Source organism: Marmota flaviventris, chromosome 16 (genome assembly GCF_047511675.1).
Source record: "Marmota flaviventris isolate mMarFla1 chromosome 16, mMarFla1.hap1, whole genome shotgun sequence".
Lineage (NCBI taxonomy): Eukaryota > Metazoa > Chordata > Mammalia > Rodentia > Sciuridae > Marmota > Marmota flaviventris.
Window position 1 is genome coordinate 67,831,998 of NC_092513.1, and position 23,238 is coordinate 67,855,235.

The 23,238-nt window shown below is 45.8% G+C and overlaps 1 protein-coding gene across 5 annotated transcripts in view; it reads right to left on the minus strand.

Annotated features, from left to right (window-relative positions):
* The window catches only part of Twsg1 (twisted gastrulation BMP signaling modulator 1), a 35,967-nt gene that overhangs the window by 4,430 nt on the left and 8,299 nt on the right, over positions 1 to 23,238 (minus strand). For 3 of the 5 annotated variants that reach the window (XM_027920678.2, XM_027920677.2, XM_071602483.1), the window contains exons 3-5: positions 9,779 to 9,878; positions 4,841 to 5,107; positions 9 to 2,739 (exon numbers count right to left, since the gene is read on the minus strand). In XM_027920678.2, coding sequence (XP_027776479.1) covers positions 2,558 to 2,739; positions 4,841 to 5,107; positions 9,779 to 9,878 — 549 coding nt within the window. In that variant the 3' untranslated portion in view covers positions 9 to 2,557. Of the gene's footprint in view, positions 1 to 8; positions 2,740 to 4,840; positions 5,108 to 9,778; positions 9,879 to 23,238 lie in introns of those variants that run through there. The other 2 variants (XM_027920679.2, XM_027920681.2) reach the window with 2 other exon arrangements.

The window sequence follows — 23,238 nt, forward strand, 5'->3', positions numbered from 1 at the left end:
GCCTCACATTCATTTCAAGTTTTTATTAAAATACTTTTTTGTTTATAGGGACAACCAAAGAAAAGATACCTATTTTACATGTTGTAGATCATCTAGAACATAGTAAACCCACTCTTAGGAGTGCAGCATAGACCTGGAAACCTTCAAAGTGGCTTTCTCAAAACTAACTTTGAAAACATGGCTGAGTTCCCTCGATCTCCACCGAATTCTCGGTTTCTCTCCTGCATTCGATGCTACCTGACACCTGTTTTGTGTTCTGGTGCTGCTACATGGTGGCCTCCCTTTCAGAGCAGCCTTGTGAACAGACGTGAGATTTTATTTGAACTGTCAACTGATTTGGGGCAACCATTATGAACTCAGTCACGATAGTCACAACATCACGGGAGGGAGGGCAAAGCTGGCTAGCACATGCCCCTCCACAGGACAGGCGGCTGATGCACACCTCTCACAGGGCCCCCCGGCTTAGATATGGCTATAACACAGGTGACCACTCAATTTTTGATTAAAATAAAAAGAGTTTCTTCTGAGCATCAGCATGGGCGTGAACATTCTGCGTGGTAGAAAGGACCTGTGTTTTGCGAGGCTGCTGGCCTCTCCAGTACTGTGCTTTCACTCTGGAAAAACATTCACATGCAGAACCTAGAGGCCACCAGAGAACTGGAAGTGGGACCCTAAGGTCTTCTCCATCCCTTGGCAAACCAGGAGAAGCAGGTGAGCACATGGACCACTCCATTGGGGATCCCTTGCAGTGAGAACAGGGTTCTGAGAAACGTAAAGGTGGAAAAAAGTACAGCATTTTACAACTTCATAATGAAAGCTAAAAAATGGTGATCAATGCACTTCAACATGTTTGTCACTGTTAAGAAAATATCAACTGTGTTGCCAACCAATCCAGAAGCATCCCTCCACTCGTAGGCATAAAGCCACCTGGAAAGCAGTGAAGCTGAAATGAGGCAGCGGACTCCTTCCCTGGCCTCGGCCTCGAAGGTGCTGGTGAGAAGGGGTTAAGGAAGGGCGCCAGGAGCCTCCAGGCACAGGGAAGCAGGGGCTCCCATGCTCTCCCCGCAATGTCCTAAGAGCCATAAAGCTCAGCTTCCTAAGAGGCCAAAATACCTAAGTCCCTGTGACCTTCGTTAGTGACCTCAGAGCAGAAATGTGATCCAGCTGTGAACTTTATTGTAATCACAATGTCACAAATGACCCCATAACTAGTGTTCAGATAAGGAATAATACAAACTACCCAACAGCATTATCTATGGGCGTACACTAAAACATGAAGACATACAAAGAGGTATTCCTAAAAAGTTACTTGTAATTCAAATATTCACTAGAGAAATTAGAAAGTTTGTAAAATCAAGAGTTTGTATAATAAAAATATTTATGTTTTAGATTCATACTTGAAGTTTGGGATTCTATGAAGGACAGAGTATTTAAGCTTATCTCCATTGAGACATTATATAAAAAGCTGACTAAATAATCCTGCAGTGTATTTGGAGTGTACAGAATCTTGAACAGATATTTTTAAAAATATTTCAGAATTTCAACCTCCCACGATCTGATGCCTATTTAATAAGAACAAGAGATCCAGACACAACCGTCCGCACGGGCACGGCCTCGTGTGGCTGTCCTCAGCGCCCTCCCAGCACTTTCATCCCGCCCTGTTCATATCTTGAATTCTCTTCTGATCCTGTGTGGGCTAGGGAACTGGCTCTGTCTCCACAGGGCTGAGGCTATTTGTCACCTCCACGTGGCCTGGCTACCAGCCACCCACCTGCCCAGAGGACAGAATGCTTTTCTGCAGGCTAGGTGGAGTTGGCTCGGCAGTCCTGCTGCGCCCAGTGCTCCTCGCTGGTACCTAAGACGCCAGTTACTTGCCCTGGCAGAGTGCGCCACGCAGTCTCACGATGCACCCTGACACCCAGCTGAGCACTCTGGGTGGGCAGACAAGAGACCTGCCCTAGAGCATTGTCCCTGGGGGGGGCAGGGCTTCTAGCGCATCAGGGCTCTCAAATGTAAAATGTAGCGGGCACCTGCTTTCTAGAACCAATACGGACACTTACTAAGGTGATTTTCATGGTTTTCAGAGATGTCTTTGAACATCCCCTCTGTTCATAAAGCAGAGAGACATAAGGCACAGTGAAGAGTGGCACACAGCTATGGAAATAGGTCCCAGGAGTCGCAGGCACTGAGGGAGCCCTAACTCACTTGAGTGGGTTCTGCAAACACTGGAAAGTGCTTGGAACGCGAGAAGGGAGCGGTACCAGGCTTTATGTTGGGCACAAAGGCTTTTGAGGCTTCCTGTGCACCTGCTTCTCCTACACCAGTGCTGTGCATGTATAACAAGGAGAGGTGTGCGGCCAGGGGTGCGGAGAGGAGGGAGTGGTAGTACGCATGTGTCTAACCCACCCCGGCACCCAGCACCCTCACATGGCACCTCCTTCCCAGCCCCTGCACCTTTGGAACTTGCTGGCATTCTGATCCAACCAGTGGACTCACTGAGTCATGCTCACACCTTTCTTGTGATTCGAGTGCTTGGGTTCCTGTTTCTCTTCCTTCTTTAGAACATGCAGTTCATACATTTGACAGTCTTACTGCCATAGTCAATGCACTCGGGGCCGATACACTCGCAGCAGGCATTGTGGAACCAGCGGTATTTGGATGCGCCCATGGACTCGCAGGATATCTTACACTGATGTATGGACATGCAGTCGTCAAAGTACACCACTGTGCACATGTGCTCTGGAAAACAGAATTAAGATTTCAGAGCTGGAGGGTGTTAAAACACGAAGTGCTTTCTATGGAGTTGAATACAATTGACAGTTAATTGTCTCTGTTCCCTTACTGCTGATCTGCACAGGACATAAATGAGGTACAGGAGAAAAGGTCTTTGCCAATCATGCTGAGAATCCTTCCACCACAGATGCAGAAAGCAAAGGGCATCCTTAGTCTCTCCCATCACACTTCAGACTTTGACCTGAAGTTACATTACCAGGCTTAAAAACTATTTGCTGCAAGATGCAGTGGTACATGCCTGTAATCCCAGTGTATCAGGAGGCTGAGGCAGGAGGATCACAAGTTTGAGGCTAGATGGGGCAAATTATAAGACCCCATCTCAAAATAAAAAAGCAAGAGGGCTGGGATCTGGCTCAGTGGTACAGTGCTTGTCTGGCAAGCATGAAGTCCTGTGTTCAGTACCACACCAAAGCTCTTTTTAAGTTCATCGCTTCTGATAAGATTTCCTACAGAGAGAATTCTGCAGTCAAAAGTTTGAAAACCCCACTATTCTATTCTAAGATGATGTTGAGGATGTAAGTAAAGAACACTTTAGGTGCTTTAGACACGGTGAGTGGCCAGCAGGCCGGCATCCTGCCTGGCGTCTGACTCTCCACAGGACACTGACTCTGGTTCAAGTTTCCCTGGTGATTAAGCCCATATAACTCCTCACCTGGGAGAAAAGGGCCCAGGAGATCCACAGTGGATAACGGGCACCAGGATGAAGAGCATATGATCTAAGGCTGGGCCATTTTTACAGAGCCATTTACACAACTGATAATTTGCCAGGGCTCGAGCAGTGAGGGAGGTTTCACAGAGGAACTGGACGTCTTTAGTGTAAGGGTGAAAAGCGAAGCTCACAGGCAGCCAAGAGGACAGCCAAGAGGGGGTGGGTGTGCTGTGCGGGGACAGCACCGCCAAGGACATGAGAGGGGGCCTGGGAGGCAGCACAGCACAGAAGGGCAGTGCAGGCACGCAGGCCTCCAGTGACTGGTCCCACTAAGTTTCCCTGGTCGGTAAGCTCTCACGAACACTCCAGCGGACGGCCACTGGGGACCCCGAGTAATCAGAGGACCTGAGGACAGAGCAGCCAAGGCAGCCCTATACACTAAGGAGAGAATGCAGCCACAGGGGCGGGAGCTCCAAGGACACCATCCAGGGAGCTCCAAGGACACTGCAGGACTAGCTCCTCCGTCCCCAGAACCTGAGCAGTCTCTGAGCGAAATCTCTGCGTTCCTATTTTATAGCTCTGATCATCCGTATTTTGATAGTGGGAAAAATAGCAGTAAAACGTCTTATTATCATATTCCACATATTCCTGATGTTTTCCAAAACTCAGAATTTGTTGCATAAAGTATTTTAACCTAAGAGAAAATAAGAATCTTTATTAAATATTTAAGAAATATTAAAATTAACATTTTTATGAAATCTATCCTCTAACAAAAGCCACTCTGCTTTTGCTATCCATGTCCTAAGTCCTTTCTACTTTATGCAGGTCAGGGTTGTGATGGAGGACACGCAGGGAGGGGGGAACCCAAGTCACGCCCTTGTGTCCTGGACACAGCAGCTCCATCACGGTGGCAGAGCCATGTGGTGACTGGAACTAGAACACGTCAGGGCTTGATAAAACCTAAAGCCCCTCCCACCCATCTTTAGTGTGCTCCTCGGGTTGGCACAGGGAGTTCTCATCTTGCTCCCGTGGGACCAGGAGGGCCCGCTGGCTGGGTCAGAGTGGACCAGGGGACAAGGTGCCACAATACTGCTTGTGGCAGAGAGGTCTAGTTGTGGTGCCAACACTACCACAGCTGAAACGTCAGCTTTGGGGACACAGGGACAAGCAACGCCCTGCTCGGTGAGGTGTGACGCAAAGGGATACCAGTGTGACTGCCTACCACGCGGAGCTCTGCAGCATGCAGACGGCTTCTGTCTGGGTTACTAGAGTCTAGAATTTACTCAGGACCACCCACACAGACTCAAAACCACAGGGTGTTCCAGAGGATAACCTGAATGCAGGTGTCACTGGACCAGGGATAGACCAGAGGGTGGAAGGAAGTCCAAGGGCAGTTACCTTTGTCACTGGAGTAAGGCGCATGCACGTTGTTGCTGGGAACAGAGACGTTCTGCTGGTGTGGCTGATTCACCGTCTCTAGAAAGGAGACAAGGTTCTCGTGGTGCGAGAGCTCCTCCGCCACAGGGAAGGAGACGATGTTCCAGTTCAACTGGGTGTCCCCCTCGGTGAGGGCCCGGAAGAGCGAGGGGATGGGCTCGTGCAGGTCCTCCACTGTGCTCTTAGAGGTGGGTGGCGTGTCGCTGTAGTTCCGAGGGTTGCACATGCCTGGGGAGAGAGGGGCCTTTACTTTCCTCACTGAGCAGCTCCAGGGAGGGTGCTGGTGGCTGCCCTGCGGGGGGCACTCAGGGGTTCAAGCAGCAGCTTCTAACCTAACTCTGGACACTCTCCCAGTTGTGTCTGCCAGAAGGGCCGAGCAGTGAGGCCACCACGCCACTGTTCTCAGGACCGAGGCCCTGCTCTTGTGGAGCTACCTCCTCCAGCCCATGAACCAGGGCTCCTCAAGAGGGTGACTCCAGGGCCCAGCGGCAAAGCACAGCAGGAGACAGGAACATGTTTTTGGGACAAAGGAAGGAAGTGCTCAGTGAGTAGCACTCAGCCACATCCCCAGGGTTCAACCCTCAGGACAAAACAAATAAACAAACCAACCCTAGGATAAATGCACCAGAGAGCTGTGCACAACAAACATAAGCACACCGAGTACTACCGCATCGGGGACCACCACAGCGCCAAGTCTGAGGGAAAAAAACCTTAATGAGGTCAGTTCCATGAAAACAAGACTTTCAGGATGAAAAATACCGAAGCAAAACCAATACAAATGATTGAGGAAAAACTCAGGCGTTGGAGTTATATCCTATATATTTGTCAAAACTCCTAAATAATTAAGGAAAAAAACAGTAGAAAAGTGGATAATATATAAGAATAAACAATTCAAAAATATACAATCCTTAAACATATGAACAGACACTCTACCTCACTGGAAATAAGATAAATAAAAATTAAAGTCATACCATTTCTTCCTATCAGATTAACAAAAATCCAGAAGTTCATTAGCAACAGCAATGGGCGTTCAGCAGTGTAATTTCTTTTTTTTTTTTTAAGGAAGGAAGTCTTTTTTTAATAACTGTATTTTTAAATTAATTTACTTTTTATGTGATCAAATCCAGTGCCTCACATATGTTAGGCAAGCCCCCTGCCACCAAGCCCCAGCCCCAGCCCAGCAGTGTAATTTTATAGCAATGCTGCAGGGATTGGGTAAGCTGCAGAGTTATAGGGCCCTGGTGAAAGTGCAGAGGACAGAGCCCTTAGGGAAGAGCATGTGGACACCAGCACAGCTGCACAGAAGACCTCTGCACATGGCCACTCGCTGCAGGACTGTCCGAATGGGGAAAGATAGGAAGCAACCAAAGGCCCACGCACGGTAAGCGAGCACACGCCCCATGGCCAGCAGCATGGTTACAGCTGCACGCAACTAAGTCTGAAAAGAGAAGAGAAGGCAAAGGGCACAGCGGTGTGTGCAGGATGAGTGCTCTGATGACAAACGCAAATGCTTATGGAGTTTTAAGGGATCACAGGTCCAGTTTCTTCAGTGAGTTCAGGCTTGGCTACCATTGTTTCACTTTCCCAGTGACCTTGCTTGAACAATAAATTATAGGGGAGGCAGGAAGTAGAGCAGAGGTGACAAAGATGGACATGAGCCCCTATCTAACCAGTGCTGTGTGTGTTTGGCTTGGTTCTCTTGTACAGGTTTCATATCCTCAAAACATAAAGCTAGCTGGGCATGGTGGTACACACCTGTAATCCCAGTGACCAGAGAGGCTGAGGCAAGAGGATCACAAGCTCAAGGTCAGCCTCAGCAACTCAGCCCGTTTCAAAATAAAAAATAAAAGAAAGGGCTTGCGGGGCTAGGGTTGTAGCTCAGTGGTAGAGTGCTTGCTTTGCATGCATGAGGCCCTGGGTTCGATCCTCAGCACCACATAAAAATAAATAAAATAAAGGTATAAAAAATTTTTTAAAAAATATTTTAAAGGGGGTGTGGCAGTGGTTAAGCTGCCCTAAATTCAATCCCTGGCATGAGCATGTACATGTACACACACACACACCAAAAAAAAAAAAAAACCCAAAACATAAAACTAAACCAAAATGGGGCTGAGATTGTGGCTCAGTGGTACTGGGTTCGATCCTCAGCACCACATACAAAATAAATAAATAAAATAAAGTTATTTTAAAAAACCCAAAATCCGAACCAAAAGGAAACAACCCCTAAAAACTGAAAACAAATGAATACAAATAAACCTTACTTTATGTCAACATAGTCCCATAACTGCTTGGGAAATGATTCTAGATGACCTTGGAACACAGTATTTGAGCTTGCATCTTCAGGAAATATTTAAGAATCAGCAACCTTAAATTTTATTTAATCATTTCATTGATTTATTATACATAAAAGCATATATTATTATTTTAAAAGGTCAAAATAACTTTTCTAATAAATTCCTTCACACAGAAAAGGTATAAACAAAAAAACAAAATCAAGCATATACGTAGGAACCAAAAAGTTCAATTTAAAAGAAGTTACAAATATAAATCAAAGAAATAAACAGTCTGTTATCTTTTTTATATTTATTTTTTAGTGGTAGTTGGACACGATATCTTTATTTTATTTATTTTTATGTGGTGCTGAGGATCAAACCTAGGGCCTCACACATGCTAGGCGAGTGCACTACCACTGAGCCACAATCCCGGCCCAAGACTCTGTTATCTTTTTTTTTTTTTTTAAAGAGAGAGAAAGAGAGAGATATTTATTTATTTTAGTTTTCGGCGGACACAACATCTTTGTTTGTATGTGGTGCTAAGGATTGAACCCGGGCCGCATGCATGCCAGGCAAGCGCGCTACCACTTGAGCCACATCCCCAGCCCCAAGACTCTGTTATCTTAAAACCAAATTAGTAAGAACTCAAAGCAGGTCTTCCCCATGCCTATACCTGCCTATCATGCCTGCCCACTGGAAAGGGCCAGGAGAGGCCCCAGGAGCAGCCACAACACTCCCAATGTCCGGATGGCCATCTCCAACCACCATTCTTCCTGGGGGGGGGGGGGGGGCAAGGCTCCAGGGGCAATCCCAGGAGTCTGGGAGGTTCTGAAGCCACAGGAACAAGCCACATCCAAAGGACTCTGGGCCTTTGTGAGGATCTGGAAAGACTCCTATTAACTAGAGATGAGGCAATTTGAAGAAAAAGAAAGAGGAGGAAGAGGAGGAGGGACGGCAGCAAACAAATAAAACACTAAATATATATATCCCAAACCCCTTCATCAAAAAAGCAAGCAAGCAAGCAAAAAGCAAATAAAACGTACTGAACCTCAGTGGAAACTGAGGGCAGAGTCAGTGCTTGGCAAATGCATGAAGGGAAAGGATTTACTGTTTATCTTGCATTTGTCTATACACCTTTATTTCAAGGTAAGCAACGGGCCTCACTGGATCAAGGGAAGCTTCACGCAGAATAGTCCCAGCTGGTGACAACTGCAGGAGCAGTTACGGAGACGGACAGTCACTGCCTCACAACTCCAGTGGGATGCCTGACCCAGCCAGTGGTCATCAGGGCAGGGGGAGACTGCTAGGTGGGAGGCCGACAGGGACCTCCACCTATCACCAAGGATGGCACTGTCACCCACTGACCAAACTAAGCATTGCCAGAAACAGAACCTCTGGTGCTGCCTGCCTGCTAAGGTGCACTCTGTGCCTCCCCACAGCGAGCCTGAACCTCACTTCCAGCTTCTAGGACAGAGTGGACAGAATAACAGGTTCAACGGCCATAGGAAGCCACCACCCAATCCAGAAGAGGTCTCCTTCCCATCAAAACAAATGGGCTCCTTCAAAAAAAGAACAGCAAAAGATGGGGACAAGCAGGAACTGTTCTAGAAAAAAAGAAACTTAAGAAACCTCAACCACCCACCACAGCAAGTGGACTTCACTTCTTGATTTGGGTAAAACAACTGCAGAAGACCTTTAGTCCATCAGTGGACTGACGTGGTGTTAGATGGCATTAAAGAAGGACTGTTCACTGGACATTGTAAGAAAAATTACTCTTTTTTTGAGATACATAACTAAAGTATTTTGGTAGTGTTGTGAAATGATGGATTTCACAATACCCCAGAAAGCAAACAGGATGAGGACGGACAGGGAGAGAGGAACGAGCAGGTGAGGACAGACAGGGAGAGAGGAGTGAGCAAATGAGGACGGACAGGGAGTTAACTGTGCAAAAGGCTGACTGCTTCCTCCTTACAGGCTAGCAACGCTCACAGGGGCCTGCAGTTCGCAGTCCTGCAGGGTGAGCGGGTGCTCCCGGCTCCCTGTGAGGGCTGCTGAGAAGGGGGTGTTTGCACCAGGACCTGAAGGAGCCGCGGGGGTGTCCTGCCCCAGCCACGGTTCAGGTGCTCGGTTTTCCTTCTCAGCACCACCAGCAGCACTCTATCAACACACATGCACACGTTTCACTTAATATATCTTGGAAAATTTTTCTAGATGTTTCTTATAAAACACGGTTCCTAGCAACAAATATCTTCTTACAAAAAATTCAACAGTATAGAAGATTTCAAATGAAAAGCAAAAGTATCACCTCTGGGTCCCTCCCTTCCACACCCCAAGGACATGCACTTTAAATCTCCTCCCCAAACTTTTTCTATAAAAATAAAGCACATAAATGTAAATATGATCCAATACAAGCACATGTAATAGCAATGTTCCAAATGCTTATTATACCTGAGGCAACTCATTCATACACATAAAACACACTTCTGTTCTGTGAAGTCTCTCTCTTTTTCTACCGTGGTGCTGGGGATTAAGCCCAAGGTCACGCACACACCAGGTAAGAGCCTTGCCACTTGGCCACCCCCTGAGTCTCCTAAACGCCCGAGCCACCGCCTGGGTGGCAACTTACCCACACAGTCACAGCACTCGTCCCAGAGGGCCCCGAGACACAGCATGCACTCCTTACAGCAGGAGCAGTTCCCCTCGCCGGGCCGGCACTGGCAGAGCTCCTAGAAGGGACAGACATTTAAAGGCGAAGTTTCAAACAACGCTATCTAATGTTATTGCTCTTTAAGAACTAACCCCCAAATCTTTACATTATAATAATTTATTCCTGATGCAACTGTTTTTCCTGGCACTGGGGACTGAACCCAGGGCCTCATGCTCACTAGGCAGGTGTTCCACCACTTAGCCAGATTCCAGCCCTCTTGGTGTAACTTTTTATCCAACCTAATTCACATTTGCAGGAACATAAGGGCCTACAAAGACAAGTCAATTTTTTTCTTTTGGACAGATTCAGTGAACTGAATACTTTTATCTTACTTTGAAACAAAGGAAACAATTTACTTTTATAACTTGTAACTTTAACCTCCAAACCACCTCAAAGTACCATTCAGTACATGAACAGAAAATACTTCTCAGGTATTCGATTTGTTGTTCAGATTAATATAAATGAACAGTCAACTTGTGGTGAGAGCTATAGTTTCTCAATATATAAAATGTGAATAAAGCATCTACTACAAAATGCTACTCTGAGCCCAGCATGGTGGCCTACACCTGTCATCCCAGCAACTTAGGAGGCTGAGGAAGAAGATTGCAAGTTCAAGATCAGCTTCAGCAATTTAACAAGACCCTATCTCAAAAAAATAAAAAGGGCTGGGGTGTGGCTCAGTAGTTAAGCACGCCTGGTCGATCCCCAGTAAAACACCCGCGCGCGCATGCACACACACACAGGATATTTTTAATGACCCATAATACTTTAAAACGGTGTGCTTGCTGTGGTACTTATTTACAAAGAAAGTGGAAATGACCTTCCATCTCTATATCCCCTCTTCACAAGTAGCTTCTCAGGTCCTCTCCTCTGATCAAGGGACATGCCCAGCCCCTCTGGCTTTAGGTGATCCTGAGATTTACTTTGATGGACAAATTCAGTGGAAGTGACCTCACACTAGCTCTGGGCCTCGGCCTGCAGCAGCCTGTAGTGCTAGTTGTTCCTGTGAGAGCTCCCCAGCTGTGCCGTGAAGCTGGGATGAGGACACGTGACAGGTCAGGCCACCGGAAGTCATCCTAGAGCAGCAGCCTCCACCCAGCTGGACCAAGCCCACACTGCCAACCCACAGACACAGGAGCCAAGAAACGCTTTGTTTTGAACCAGGCCCCTCTGGGTGGCTGGTCACTCCACGAGGGCTAACCATGCAGCCTGCTTTGTGAAGGAGGCCCCTGACCTGCCTCCCCCTGCCCCCAGACCATCACTCCTGAACTAACTGAGACGGGATTCTGTAGCCTCCCAGCCCTCTTGGTTTCCCTGGCTTAAGAGATACTGGATGTATCTGTAAGAAAAACATTAAATTTTACTACTTGGAAAGAAGTAACTTATGATAAAACTGATCTTACCCTCAGGCTCGGAAGGAACTTCAGAGGTAAACTAGACCATCTTTCCATCTAAGACTAGGATCTCTTCTGTAATGTTCCTTTGACAAGTGGTCATTTGAGCCAACAGTTGATGAGGGATTTAACCCAAATAGCCTGTCACAACTTGTAATGCTCCAATAATGTTTTCCATTCTTTTTTTATATTTTCTTGGTGGTATTGAGGATTGAGACTAGGGGTGCCTACCACTGAGCTACATTGCATTCCTTTTTACTTTTTCTTTTGAGACAGGGTCTGGCTAACTTGCTGAGAGGCTGGCCTGAGTTGTTGTCCCCCTTCCTCAGGCTTCTGAGTGGCTGGGAGTACAGATGTGTGCCACCACTGGCTCAGTAAGTGTTTCCCTAAGTTGAACTGAAGTCTGATTCCTGGGAGATTGCTCTTTAAGCCCCCGCCACCGGCTGCCCCCAAACATACCTTCTCTCCACAAAGCCCCTCCCGCCTCTCGCCACCTGCACACCGTCTGGATCCCACCCTCCTGGGTTCTCAGAAATCATTTAGACTGTGTGACCTTTCTTCTTCCAGGCTACAAATAATTGGCACTGGTAGAAAGCAGGTGGTCACTGGCAGTCCATTCTCTTCCCAGATTGTGGAAGTGGGACGCAGATGTCTGTCAGTCCCTGAGGAGCTTCGCTGGGGGCTGATGGGAAGCTGAGTGGGGAGGCCACTCAGTCACAAGAAGTGGGGGTGGGGAGGAAAAGGCTGCCCTGCTCCTGGAGATGCACCAGTTCGCGGGTCCAGTCCTTGGAGGGGCCACTGTGCTCTAGTCCACCGAAACCGCCCTTGGTCATCAGCTCCAGCTGTCTACGGGGAGAGAGCAGCAGGGAAGTGACACTTACCCCGTGAGATGCTCTCAGCACCCAAGTCACATCCAGCCAGAGAGCCCCACTGACCCCAGCAAGGCCGTGTTCCCTCCCTGCCCGCTCGTCCTAGGTCAGGTCTCCCACAGTGTGACCCTCCCATGATATGACCTTGATTGTGCCACCAGCAAACACTTTCTTCCTAAGGCCACCATGAAAAAACCACCACCACCACCCATCAGAGCCTAGCACAGCCAGGAGGAGCGGAGCAACCACTGGCCTGCTGGATTCTGGGCACCGCCTCTCATAACTGAAGTAGCCTAAATTAGAAGGCTTGTTTGGGGTACAAAGATGCTGTTAGTAACTGTGCTGTTTTCAAACCATTTCAACAATATTTTAAAAAACTGAGACTTAGTAAAATACTACTAATAGCACATATTTAAAAAAATTAACTAGTGCCATATAACCCTTATTTCTCTAAGTCAATATGGTGCCTTTAAAATTTAAACATTGGACATGATACTATCCTTATTAATTCATCTCATTATGTTCCAGATCACTGGACTTGAGCCTGTAATTCTAACATAACATTGTTTTGCAACACTGATTTTAACTCCTTTTTTCATCTCTAGAAATCCCCTAGCTACACACAGCATTTTCAGAAATCAACACCTGCACTATTTTCTAACTAATTTGTTAGTACCACGTCAGCATTTGTGACTTATTACATACAAAGGACAACAAGTTCCCACTGCAGGTCGGGCTGCATTCCCGCACTGCAGAGGCAAGGGAACTCTGCTGGGCTGTCAGGAAGTCTCAGGGCTGGGGGGCAGCTAGTGGCAGAATGCATGCTGCGAATATGTGAGGACCCGGGTTCTAGACTCAGCACCCCAAAACCCCAAGCTCCCAACGAACACCTCCCCCAATATATAGATTAAAAAAAAAGAGGGCAAAAGGGTAGGGACTCACTGAGAAGCACAGCTGTATGTCTGCACCCACCCAGCATGGGAGAAGCCCTGGCTTTGATTTCTGGAACAACAAAGCAAAGCAACACAAAACTACAAGCTTGAAGTTACTTGAAAATGTGTGACTGGTTTCTCCATGAAACCTGCCTGTTTTATCACTGGAAGGACAACATTTTTGGGGGAACATTTTTTTAAAAACACCATTAGTTAAGGATGCTGATGCTTTTTGTTTTTAAAAAGGCTGCCACTTAATCGCAAGAAATAAAGCTTCCTTTAAAATTTAATGTACATTACACATAGAAATATGGCTTTACTTTTTTAACATGAGGGCAGTCTATGCCCTGCTCTGAGTGACTCCATGGTGTATAGAACAGGAGTCCTCAGGCTGTGCTTGCCCCGAGTGACCCCACAGTGTACAGAATAGCGGTATTCAGGCTGTGCCTACCCTGAGTGACCCCCTTGGTGTGTAGAACAGCAGTTCTCAAGCTCTGCCTACCCCGAGTGACCCCACAGTGTGTAAAACAGCAGACCTCAGGCTATGCCTGCCCTGAGTGACCCTGTGGTGTACAGAACAGCAGTTCTCAAGCTCTGCCTGCCCTGAGTGACCCCTTGGTGTGTAGAACAGCAGTTCTCAGGCTGTGCCTGCCCTGAGTGACCCCTTGGTGTAAGGAACAGCAGTCCTCAGGCTGTGCCTGCAACCCCTTGGTATGTAGAACAGCAATTGTCAGGCTGTGCCTGATCTTGAGTGATTCCATCTAGTAAAGCACTAGTTTGCCATGAGCTGCTCAGTTTTGAGTAAAAGTGTCAAGGCAGAACGACTCCACACCTTGTTGGTACGAGTAAATAGCCACCATCTGCCACCATAAGGCACAAATTGATAAATGTGCCAACTTACCAAACTCAGGAGCACCTGGACACGTAAACCTCCCAAATCACATAAACCTCACCAGATGTGAACCCCTCACTCAAGGCCCATAAAGAAGAAGCCCAAGATTAGACAGCAACACTTTCACCCCATCCCCGTCCCCAAGATTAGACAGAGCAACACTTTCACCCCGTCCCCTGATCACTAGTCACAAGCCTTGCTCAGGAAAATTGATACAGTAAACAACCTCTGATTTCCTACCCTCCTAGGACTTCAGCAAAGTGCGGTTTCTCCTGCCCGTGATCACCACGTATGGCCCACTCCAAGCTGACACCTCCACCAGACACCGAACCTGCAGTCAGGACCATTGCCTAGAGCACATCCTGGGCTTTCTGTGCCCTGAAGATGTCCATTGGCTGGTTCCTGGTCTTATCTGACACCTACATAGCTGCTCTCGGGCCTTCTAACCCCACGTGGTTACCCTAACCCTTTCTTAGCCTTTCTGTAATCTAGTACACGATTGTGTGAAGTGTGACGTGTGACTTGAGTGTTACAGATATTAGAAACTGAGATTGGAATAAAAGAACCTGATTGGTGGCTTGTGATCACCAGGTGACCCATGCCTATTGAGTGAACTGCCACTGGTGAGAGAGGCGTAACCATGAATCTGCTGTTAGGTGATGTCTACATGTGGACAGACACCAACGTGTTTGGTCTGTTAATGACACAGCACTCTCATAACACTTGACTAATATTTCTCCTTCTTTCTGCCTTACTGTAGGTAAGCTTAAAAAAAATCTTTGTCTTAATAAAACAAATTAATCAGATAAAATTTAGCAATGTGAGTGAATAAGCCCCAAACATGAGCAGCACCTCACAGCTCCTGGCAATGTGCACTTCAGATCTGGACATGGGAACAAGCCCCCAGCCCAACCTCCTGGTGAGCATCTGAGCCTTTTCCACTCTCAAAAGCACTTCTCACTTTGCAGGGGAAAACATAAACAAGTTCACAGACGGCTTCTTGATCTCAAAAATCTCTCTGCAAATCAAGAAAGCAAAAATAGACTGTGATCATTTGCTTTCCAAAATTCTGTTTTTAAAGCAGGAAACACACTGAAACCCTGAATTTGCACAGGTAAGTAATTATGGGGCAGCAGGAGTAGCGCACCACACGATTCCCTCCTCCACCCCTGCATGCCTCGGAACATAGCTTGACTGACTAACAACTGGTCATAAACACACTTGGAAACACACACTGCAAGTGTTTTCACGGCAAGCAAACTGTGGCTAGGAGGAATGTTCCTAAATACAGAAAATATTTGTAAAGTGTTTTAAACTCAAGTATTGGAAATACAAACATCAACAACAAAAATACTAAACAAACAAAAAAAAAGACCCCAATAATAAACTTGAAATGTAACTGCTGAATCAAGGATTATGGAAAAGTACAAAAGTACTCCATTTAAGACATGTGCCAAGGACATGCCACCTCTAGCTGCTCCAGTTAGGAGGACAAGTGATCTTCTATGAGCAGCAAGGTGGATAGAACAGGAAACAAGCCTGGGGGCTGGCGGTGCCTTCCAGCTCCCTGCCAGGCTGAGGCAGGGTCATTTGAGCCCAGGAGTTGGGATAGCCTGGGCAACATGATGAGACTCCCTCTCAAAACAAGACACCCCCAAAACAAAAACAAACAAACAAAAACTAAAGCTTTTTTTTTTTCTTTTGGTGGTGCTGGGGATTGAACCCAAAGCCTTGTGCTATATCCCCAGCCAAAAACTAAGGCTTTGCAAAATAAAAAAAAAAAAAAAATTTTGAAATTATAAGATGTTGAGAAATATGTACAAGGGTACAAGATGGGAACAAAACAATCAGATGCATCCCATGCTGATGAAGTCTCAGGACTTTCCAACAAAATAATGATTACACATATCCTGATCTAAGAAAAATAAGCATCTCCCTATCATGAAAATTTGTCAACATAACTTAAGAGCTGTGCAACCCACTGTGCCAAAAATTTAGGAATAGTCCTTAAATTGTGAATCCCTCCCACGTCTGGCCATCTTCTTCTTTAGGACACTCTCTAACACTCTGCCAGCTTCCATTTCATCTTTACTGTCTTTCAAAGTCTCTACTTAACAGAAAATACAGTAGAGCTGAGACTAGGAAATGTATTTATACATTTATCCAGCTCCACTATGGCTCACCTTGGGTCCTGCTCAGTTGAATGGAACATCTGATCAAACCAAACACCAAGTTCACAGAAGTCCAAAATAAAGACTGATTCAGAGCTTCCAATATTGACACCCACCTCTGCCCCCAGGCTCTGGAGGGATTCCACTTACCACTTACAGACACGTGCTCAGAGTTGACATGCACTATTTTGAACCTCATAAAGCTCAAATTAAGGTAGTTATTATTTTCATTTTTCAAATGTAAATGAAAACATTTATAAATCACCATTCCATTACTAAGTGGCTGGGACCGATCCCAGTGATGGTTAGATCTCCCTGTTTCTTTAAGAAGAATAAAGCTCACTCCTCATTAACATTTCAGTAACTCCTGCTGTCACTCTTTCCTGGAGATCAGGAGCCCAGTGACCGCCTCAGTTTGTCCTGCAGGCTGTGTAATCAGGTCCTTTTTCAGGACCAGCCCTGCAAACACCTGGAGGGCTGCTACCCAAATCCAGGAGAGGGTGAGGCTGGCTGACCTGCAAGGCCAGGTACTTGGAACGCAGTGCTCGACGACCCTGACTCCCCTTCACTCCTCTCAGCTAATGAAGCAGCATCTGCTTCCCCAGTGGCTTGGGGCTCCAAGGCCACACTACCTCAGTTGGTCGGCCGTGACACTGGCTCTTTCTCCAACGCTGCTCTTGCATGTCAGAGCTGGGGTGCCATGGGAAGCGTTATGCTAGATGCTCTTAAGGTTGGCGACCATGTAAAGAATTTCATTCTGAATGCCACAAGATAGAAATTTTATGTAACAATCCAATTGACTTTGGAGAGGAATCTTATTCCATATACAAATTACATTCTGGGGAGATATCTATGCAAAACACATTTTCTGGGGAGATTGATTTAAGACTAGATTATAAGAATGTTTACTGTACGAACTTCCAAATTTCTAGGTGAGACAGGGAAGCTAATAACCTGAGGAAGGATCTTGTTTATTCTGAGGCTCGGTTTTGGTAAACACTGCACTCTCTAACTGTTGCCAAGACCTGATGTGTTCTTCACAACAGAGAAACACTGGAAGCAAAAGAGCAAATGACCTGGATGTCCAGGGTGGGGTTTCAAGTCCTAGCCCAGAGTGGCAGCGTGTGACACTGACTCTCAGCTGCTCAGGCAGGAAAGGACTGGTATTGCTGGACTCTCCCTCAAAGATGTTGGCATCCAAATGAGATAAAGAATACCAAATGCTCTGGTGACCCAGCAGTCTCACGCCTGGGTATCTACCTGGCGAGAACAACCTACAGGCCCACACAAAGACTGAACAGGAAAGCAAGAACCAGCTTCACTCTCTCATGACCACCAGCAGCCTGGCTGCTGCAGCAATCCCAGTTCATCTGATGGTAAATGAATGAACGATGAGACACACCCCACCAACGGGGCACATGCACCAACAAAAAGGAAAGCACTCCCTGATACAGCGGCCACACAGAAGAACCCGAAAGCATTCTCCAAATTAAAGAAGCCAGACAGAATCCACAGGATTCCAAAAAATACATAAAATTCTGGAAACAAACAAATACATAAAATTCTGGAAAAAAAAAAACTGTTGGGACAAATATCAGATCTGTGGTTGCCAGGGCAGAGGCTGGGAGAGGAAGGAGGGTACAACTACAAAGGGGTGCAGGGCTGAGCACAGTGGTGTATACCTGTACTCCCAGCTACTGGGAGGCTGAGGCAAGAGGATGACAAGTTGGAGGCTAGCCTTAGAGAGACTTTCTCCAAATAAAAAATAAAGGCTGAGGATGTGGTTCAGTGGTGGAACACCCCTGGGTTAGGGTTCCAGTACTGCAAAAAGGAGGGAGCCATGAGAACCTTTTATAGGGCTGAAAATCTTGTCTATCTTGACCTTGGTAGCATTTATATGAGTATATGTTTGTCAAAAATCACAGAACTATACCCCTAAAGAGGGAATTGTACAGCATGTGGATTATACCACAATAAACATGACCGAAAAAGGGAAAAAAACAGTGCTCTGGGAGATCAGGGAACACCTTGTTTCATTCTGAAAGTCCAGTAACGGTACACTGTAGTTTAGCCATTAGTTTTGTTTTGTTTTGTTTTGTTTTTGTTTTTAATAAACCTGAACTGTAAAGCACAGAACTTACCTAAATGCAAAACTTATCTAAACTCTTCTGTTGGTACAACAGAAAACAATGCAGAAAGCAGGTCTCTGAACTCAGAGCTTTTAAAAATCTACACAAATACTATTTTTAAAACAAAGAAACACAAAACAATCCAGATGAAAAATACTAGTGGCAAAAGTTGTGTATACACTACAACTGTTAGTCACCTCAACAGAATCCAAGTCTGGGTTTGGAGAACAGGACTACGAATGGCTACTTTTTCCGTGTTTTCTGAATTTTTGAGTAGCAATTATTTTACAAGGGCAAACATTTAATTTGCTTGTATCATATATGACTTCATAAGATAGCAAGGTACACAAGAACACAGACTGCGATCCTCATTTGTGAGACAAGGCAAACTCCCAGTGTTCGCAGTATCTCGACCTCAGTCAACAGGAAGGTGGTCAGTGGGTGAGCATGCTGGTCACATCTGCACTGCGGCTGCTGCACACTTTCACAGGCCCAACAGGCATGTAACAAAGCATCCTTCCAGAATTAGCCCTCACTCAAGAACCAACAGCTGCCACCAGGCTCTAACACATCTGCTTGCCATTCTAAGACTCTGAGGAAGACATCAAGCAAACCTTCAACCTGGGGCAGAAAACCAACCAACCTCCATCGCATTGTTCTTCAAAATCCTCTCTGTAAACTCTGCCCTGAAAATAACCAGCACTTAAGTGAACCAGCTGGGAAAAGAATCCATCCTCCTGGCTAAATGCAGGCGCACAGGAGCTTACACAAGCAGGTCGAAGACCTGACTATATCGACTGGCACCATTTCTTGCACAAACCTAGCAAAAGAAACTGAAGGTGAAAGTGAAGTGCCCCATGCATTTCTCTAAAATTACCCAGTGCATAAGGTGGGGCAGGTCCAGATGGGATGGATCGATCACATGTAGATCACTGCCCAAGCTCGGGGTGGAAATCAGCTACTTACAGTCTTCCCTCTTGTGTAAGCATGAACATTTCCACATGCACCAGTGAATCCTAGTCTTTAACACATCAATCCAACAGGTGAAGTGGTCGGTGAAAATGTACCTTGACCACTACTTGTACACCTTAGCAGGTATTCCAGCTGGTGAAATAAGAGGGGGAAGCAGTGATGCATTCCTCCTTGAATTTCACGAGGCTGGACACTGACTGCTTTTGTGTGTTCCAAGACTTCCACGAAGGTCACTTGAAGCACAGCAGGGCAACGGGGCTCGAGGCATGGCTTTCACAGGCAGAAACATGCGATTGGGAACAGCACAGGCAACTAACACCATGCATATAGTAGGAAGGCAGTTCCTACTATGAGCCAAAAGTATTAGTGGTCAGTGACAAGTCAAGCAACTGCCATGGAGTAATGTGGAGTATAATCTGCATTAAGGAGAAAGGAAGAGAAGGGAATATGGAAGAGAGAGTCAACTTTTTAGTTCATTGTAATTAAGAAAACTTTAAAGATTCCTGAACTATTTAAAATTTTAACCTAAGGAAAAATATACTTTTTTAAAAATATTTGCATTCTTTTATTTATGTATTCATTCATTCCAATCAGTTATACATGACAGCAGAATGCTCTTCAATTCACTGTATACAAAAAAGCACAATTTTTGATGGAAAATACATTTTTAAAACTAGAATCATTAAAAAGAAATAAAGCATTCTGAAATTCTAACATTCTTTAGAAAACTTAAGATTCAATAACTAATTTTAGAATGAGAAGGCCGGTGTCAACGTAGCACAGGGGAGTGCTGCGCACATCTTCAGAGGACCAGCACGTGCTGAGGTGGTGCCCTGGGGCCTGGAAACCAGGCTGAATGTTCCCATGAGATGAGCATAAATATTAGCCAAAAGCACTTAAAACTCAACTTGGGCTTTTCCACACTTAAAATAAAATGGGCCTGAAGATTACCAGGGGCTTATGGCTTGGGTATGGAATGTCCCCCAAAGCCATCATGGTCCCTACCTTGGCAGTATGGGAAGGTGGGAGACCTCTGGCGGGGCAGTGGGAGGAAGCTGGGTCACTGGAGGCATGCCTGCAAAGGGGTCACTGAGACTCTGGCCTTCCCTCTCTCTTTGCTTCCAGGCCACCAGGAGGTGAGCAGGCCTCCTCTGCCTGTGAAGTGCTGTGTTGTCCTAAGGCCAAGCAATCACCAATCGAAACCTCGTACCATGAGTCAAACGAACCATTCTTCCTTTTAAGTTGATCATCTCAGGCATTTTGACACACGAATGGAAAGCTGGCACACTATAGAGCATAATACCAATCCAAACTTTAAAGTTCTTTTTATAAAAGCACCAAAATAGTAAAGATCTTGTTAGAAGAAAAATCCTACATCACCAATTATTTTTCTGAAACAAGATTAGCTAAACCACTCATTATGTGAGCAAGGGGTACACCAAGACAACAGTTTTATTTTCTTGATATTTAAAGTTTCCCATCAGAAGCACAAAATAAATATTTACATAGGGACCACCCTTATGCATAGCAACCTGAAGGAGTGGCAGGAATGACTACTGCCCTGCAACTGTGCTGGTCACAAATATTTACACAACTATGAGCTTCCAGGGAAACTTTCTGCTTATTTCATGAGTGTAGAAAGGTCAACACACACACATGTTCTACTGTATCCTCACAGAACATCCTTTCATCACTACAGAGGCTGTAAACCAAACCAGTAAAAAGAGACTCTAAATTCTCTAAGAGGCAAGTTTCCTTTATGCTGCTCATGTGTTGCTTCTTTGTCTTTAGTGCTTCATCTTCCCCCTTATGTCTGTCCTTTCTGTCCATAATTAAAGCAAGCTTAAGGGAAAGCTATTATCATCTGAAACGCCTTGTGAAAGGTGGATTTTAACAAGGACCCCAGTGTGGCAGTGAGAGCAAGGCTGCACCAATTCCTAACCTCTTCAGGGCCTCTGACCACTCTGGAAACCCCCTGAAGGCTACAGACCTTCTCCCAGGACACTGCACATACGCAACCTGAATGTAATTCCCAGGAATCCCCTGAAGCCACCAAGAGGTCCAAAGACAAACCCCAGTTAATAACTGTTGGCATATGAAATAAAAATACCTAATCTGCTCTTTAACTGAAGAGACCAGGGCTAGAAGAGGGTGTTAAAGTTGGTTTCCATTAGACCAGTCAGGCTGCCCCCATGCTAAAGCAAAAAGATGGGAACCAGGCACCTGTGGGCCATCTACCTGCCACCAAGCACAACAAGGAAAGCAGCCAATCAACACAAGCAAGCAAATCAAACTACCAGCGCATTCTCCAGGGAAACAACCAGCCTCAGAGAGGGGGAACACACTCCTGGATTAGGGGCTTCCCCACCCAGGTGAGCCCTCCTGCCTGTAAAGCCCTGCAAACATACAGACTTCCCATTTACAAACAAAGATCTGAACAGGGTGCGGGGATAATACACTTAGGAAAGATGGTTCTGGGACACTGGATATTCATATACAAAAGACGGGAGTTGGAACCACCTCACAGCACATATCTGACTGAGCCCACACTAACTAGACCACAGCCCTGAATGCACAAGCTGTGGCTATAAAGCTCTTGGAAGAAAAAAATGTATATGAACAAACCTTTATGACCCTGGATGAGGCACAGCTTCTTATATATAACATCAAAAGCACAAGCAACGACAACAACAAAATGTTAGATATGTTAGACTTCATCAAAATTAAAAACTTAGCTGGACAAAGTGGTTCATGCCTGTTATCCCAGGCACTTGGCAGGCTGAGGCAGGAGAATGTTAAGTTCGAGGCCAGCCTGGGCAATTAATGAAACCCTGTCTCAAAATAAAAATTTAAAAGGCACCTGAGAGTGCGCTTGCCTAGCATGTGTGTGACCCTCGGTTCAATTCCCAGCACCACAAAAGGAAAAACAAAACAAAACAAAAACAACTAAACTAAAACTTCTGTGCTACAAATGATACCAAAGGAAGGTAAAAATACAACCCGTAAAATGAGAGAAAATATTTGAAAATTCTGTCTGATAAGGTACTTGTAGTCAGAACTCTTACAACTCAACAACAAAAAAAGACAATCTAATTAAAAATTGGCAGAGATACTGAATAGCTATTTCTCTGAAGAAGATAAACAAATGGCCAATCAGCATGTGAAACAATGCTCAGCTCCCTGGCAGGAAGGACGCACAGATCACAACATCATAGACTGAGCCGGTGACCCTCAAAGATAAGGTGACCCTCAAAGATAAGCGTAGGTAAGGCTGAGGGTCTGATCCTCACCCAGAGTAGCCACTTTGAAAACCCTCATTTGGGGTGGGGGGGGGCGGCTAGGGTTATAGCTCAGCAGTAGAGTGCTCGCCTAGCACATGCAAGGCCCTGGGTTTGATCCTCAGCATCACATATAAATAAATAAATAAATACAGATATTGTGTTCAACTAAAAATAAATATTACAAAAAAAAAGAAAACCCTCATTTCCTCAAACTGTCACCACGGGATGCAGCAACTCCACTCCTAGGTACACACTCAAGAGAAAGAAGACGGTACACGGAGGACTGGGGATGTAGCTCAGTGGTGGAAGGCATGGCTAGCAATCCCCAATACTGGAAAAAAGAGATATCCATTCAAAAATTCATACATGATTGCTCACAGCAACATTATCCCAAACCAAAAAGGAGAAACAACCCAACTCTCCACAGCACCTGACGATGATAAACGAAGCACTGCAATATGCTACATTGTGGGTGGACCCCCCAACAGGATGATCAGAGACAGGAACCAGGCGCAGCAACACTCTTGGACTCGAGTGTATTCAACACCCCAAAGAGTCTTGTATGGGGGGTGGGGGGACAGGAAATGACGGGTGTGATGTGCTGTGTGTGGGATGTCTTTCTAAGGTAATGACAATGTTCTAAAATTAGATCGTGGTGATGGCTGCACAACTCTGCGCACACCAAACACCACTGGATCAGATGTGTGCATAGGGGGATTTTATAGTGTGAATTACATCT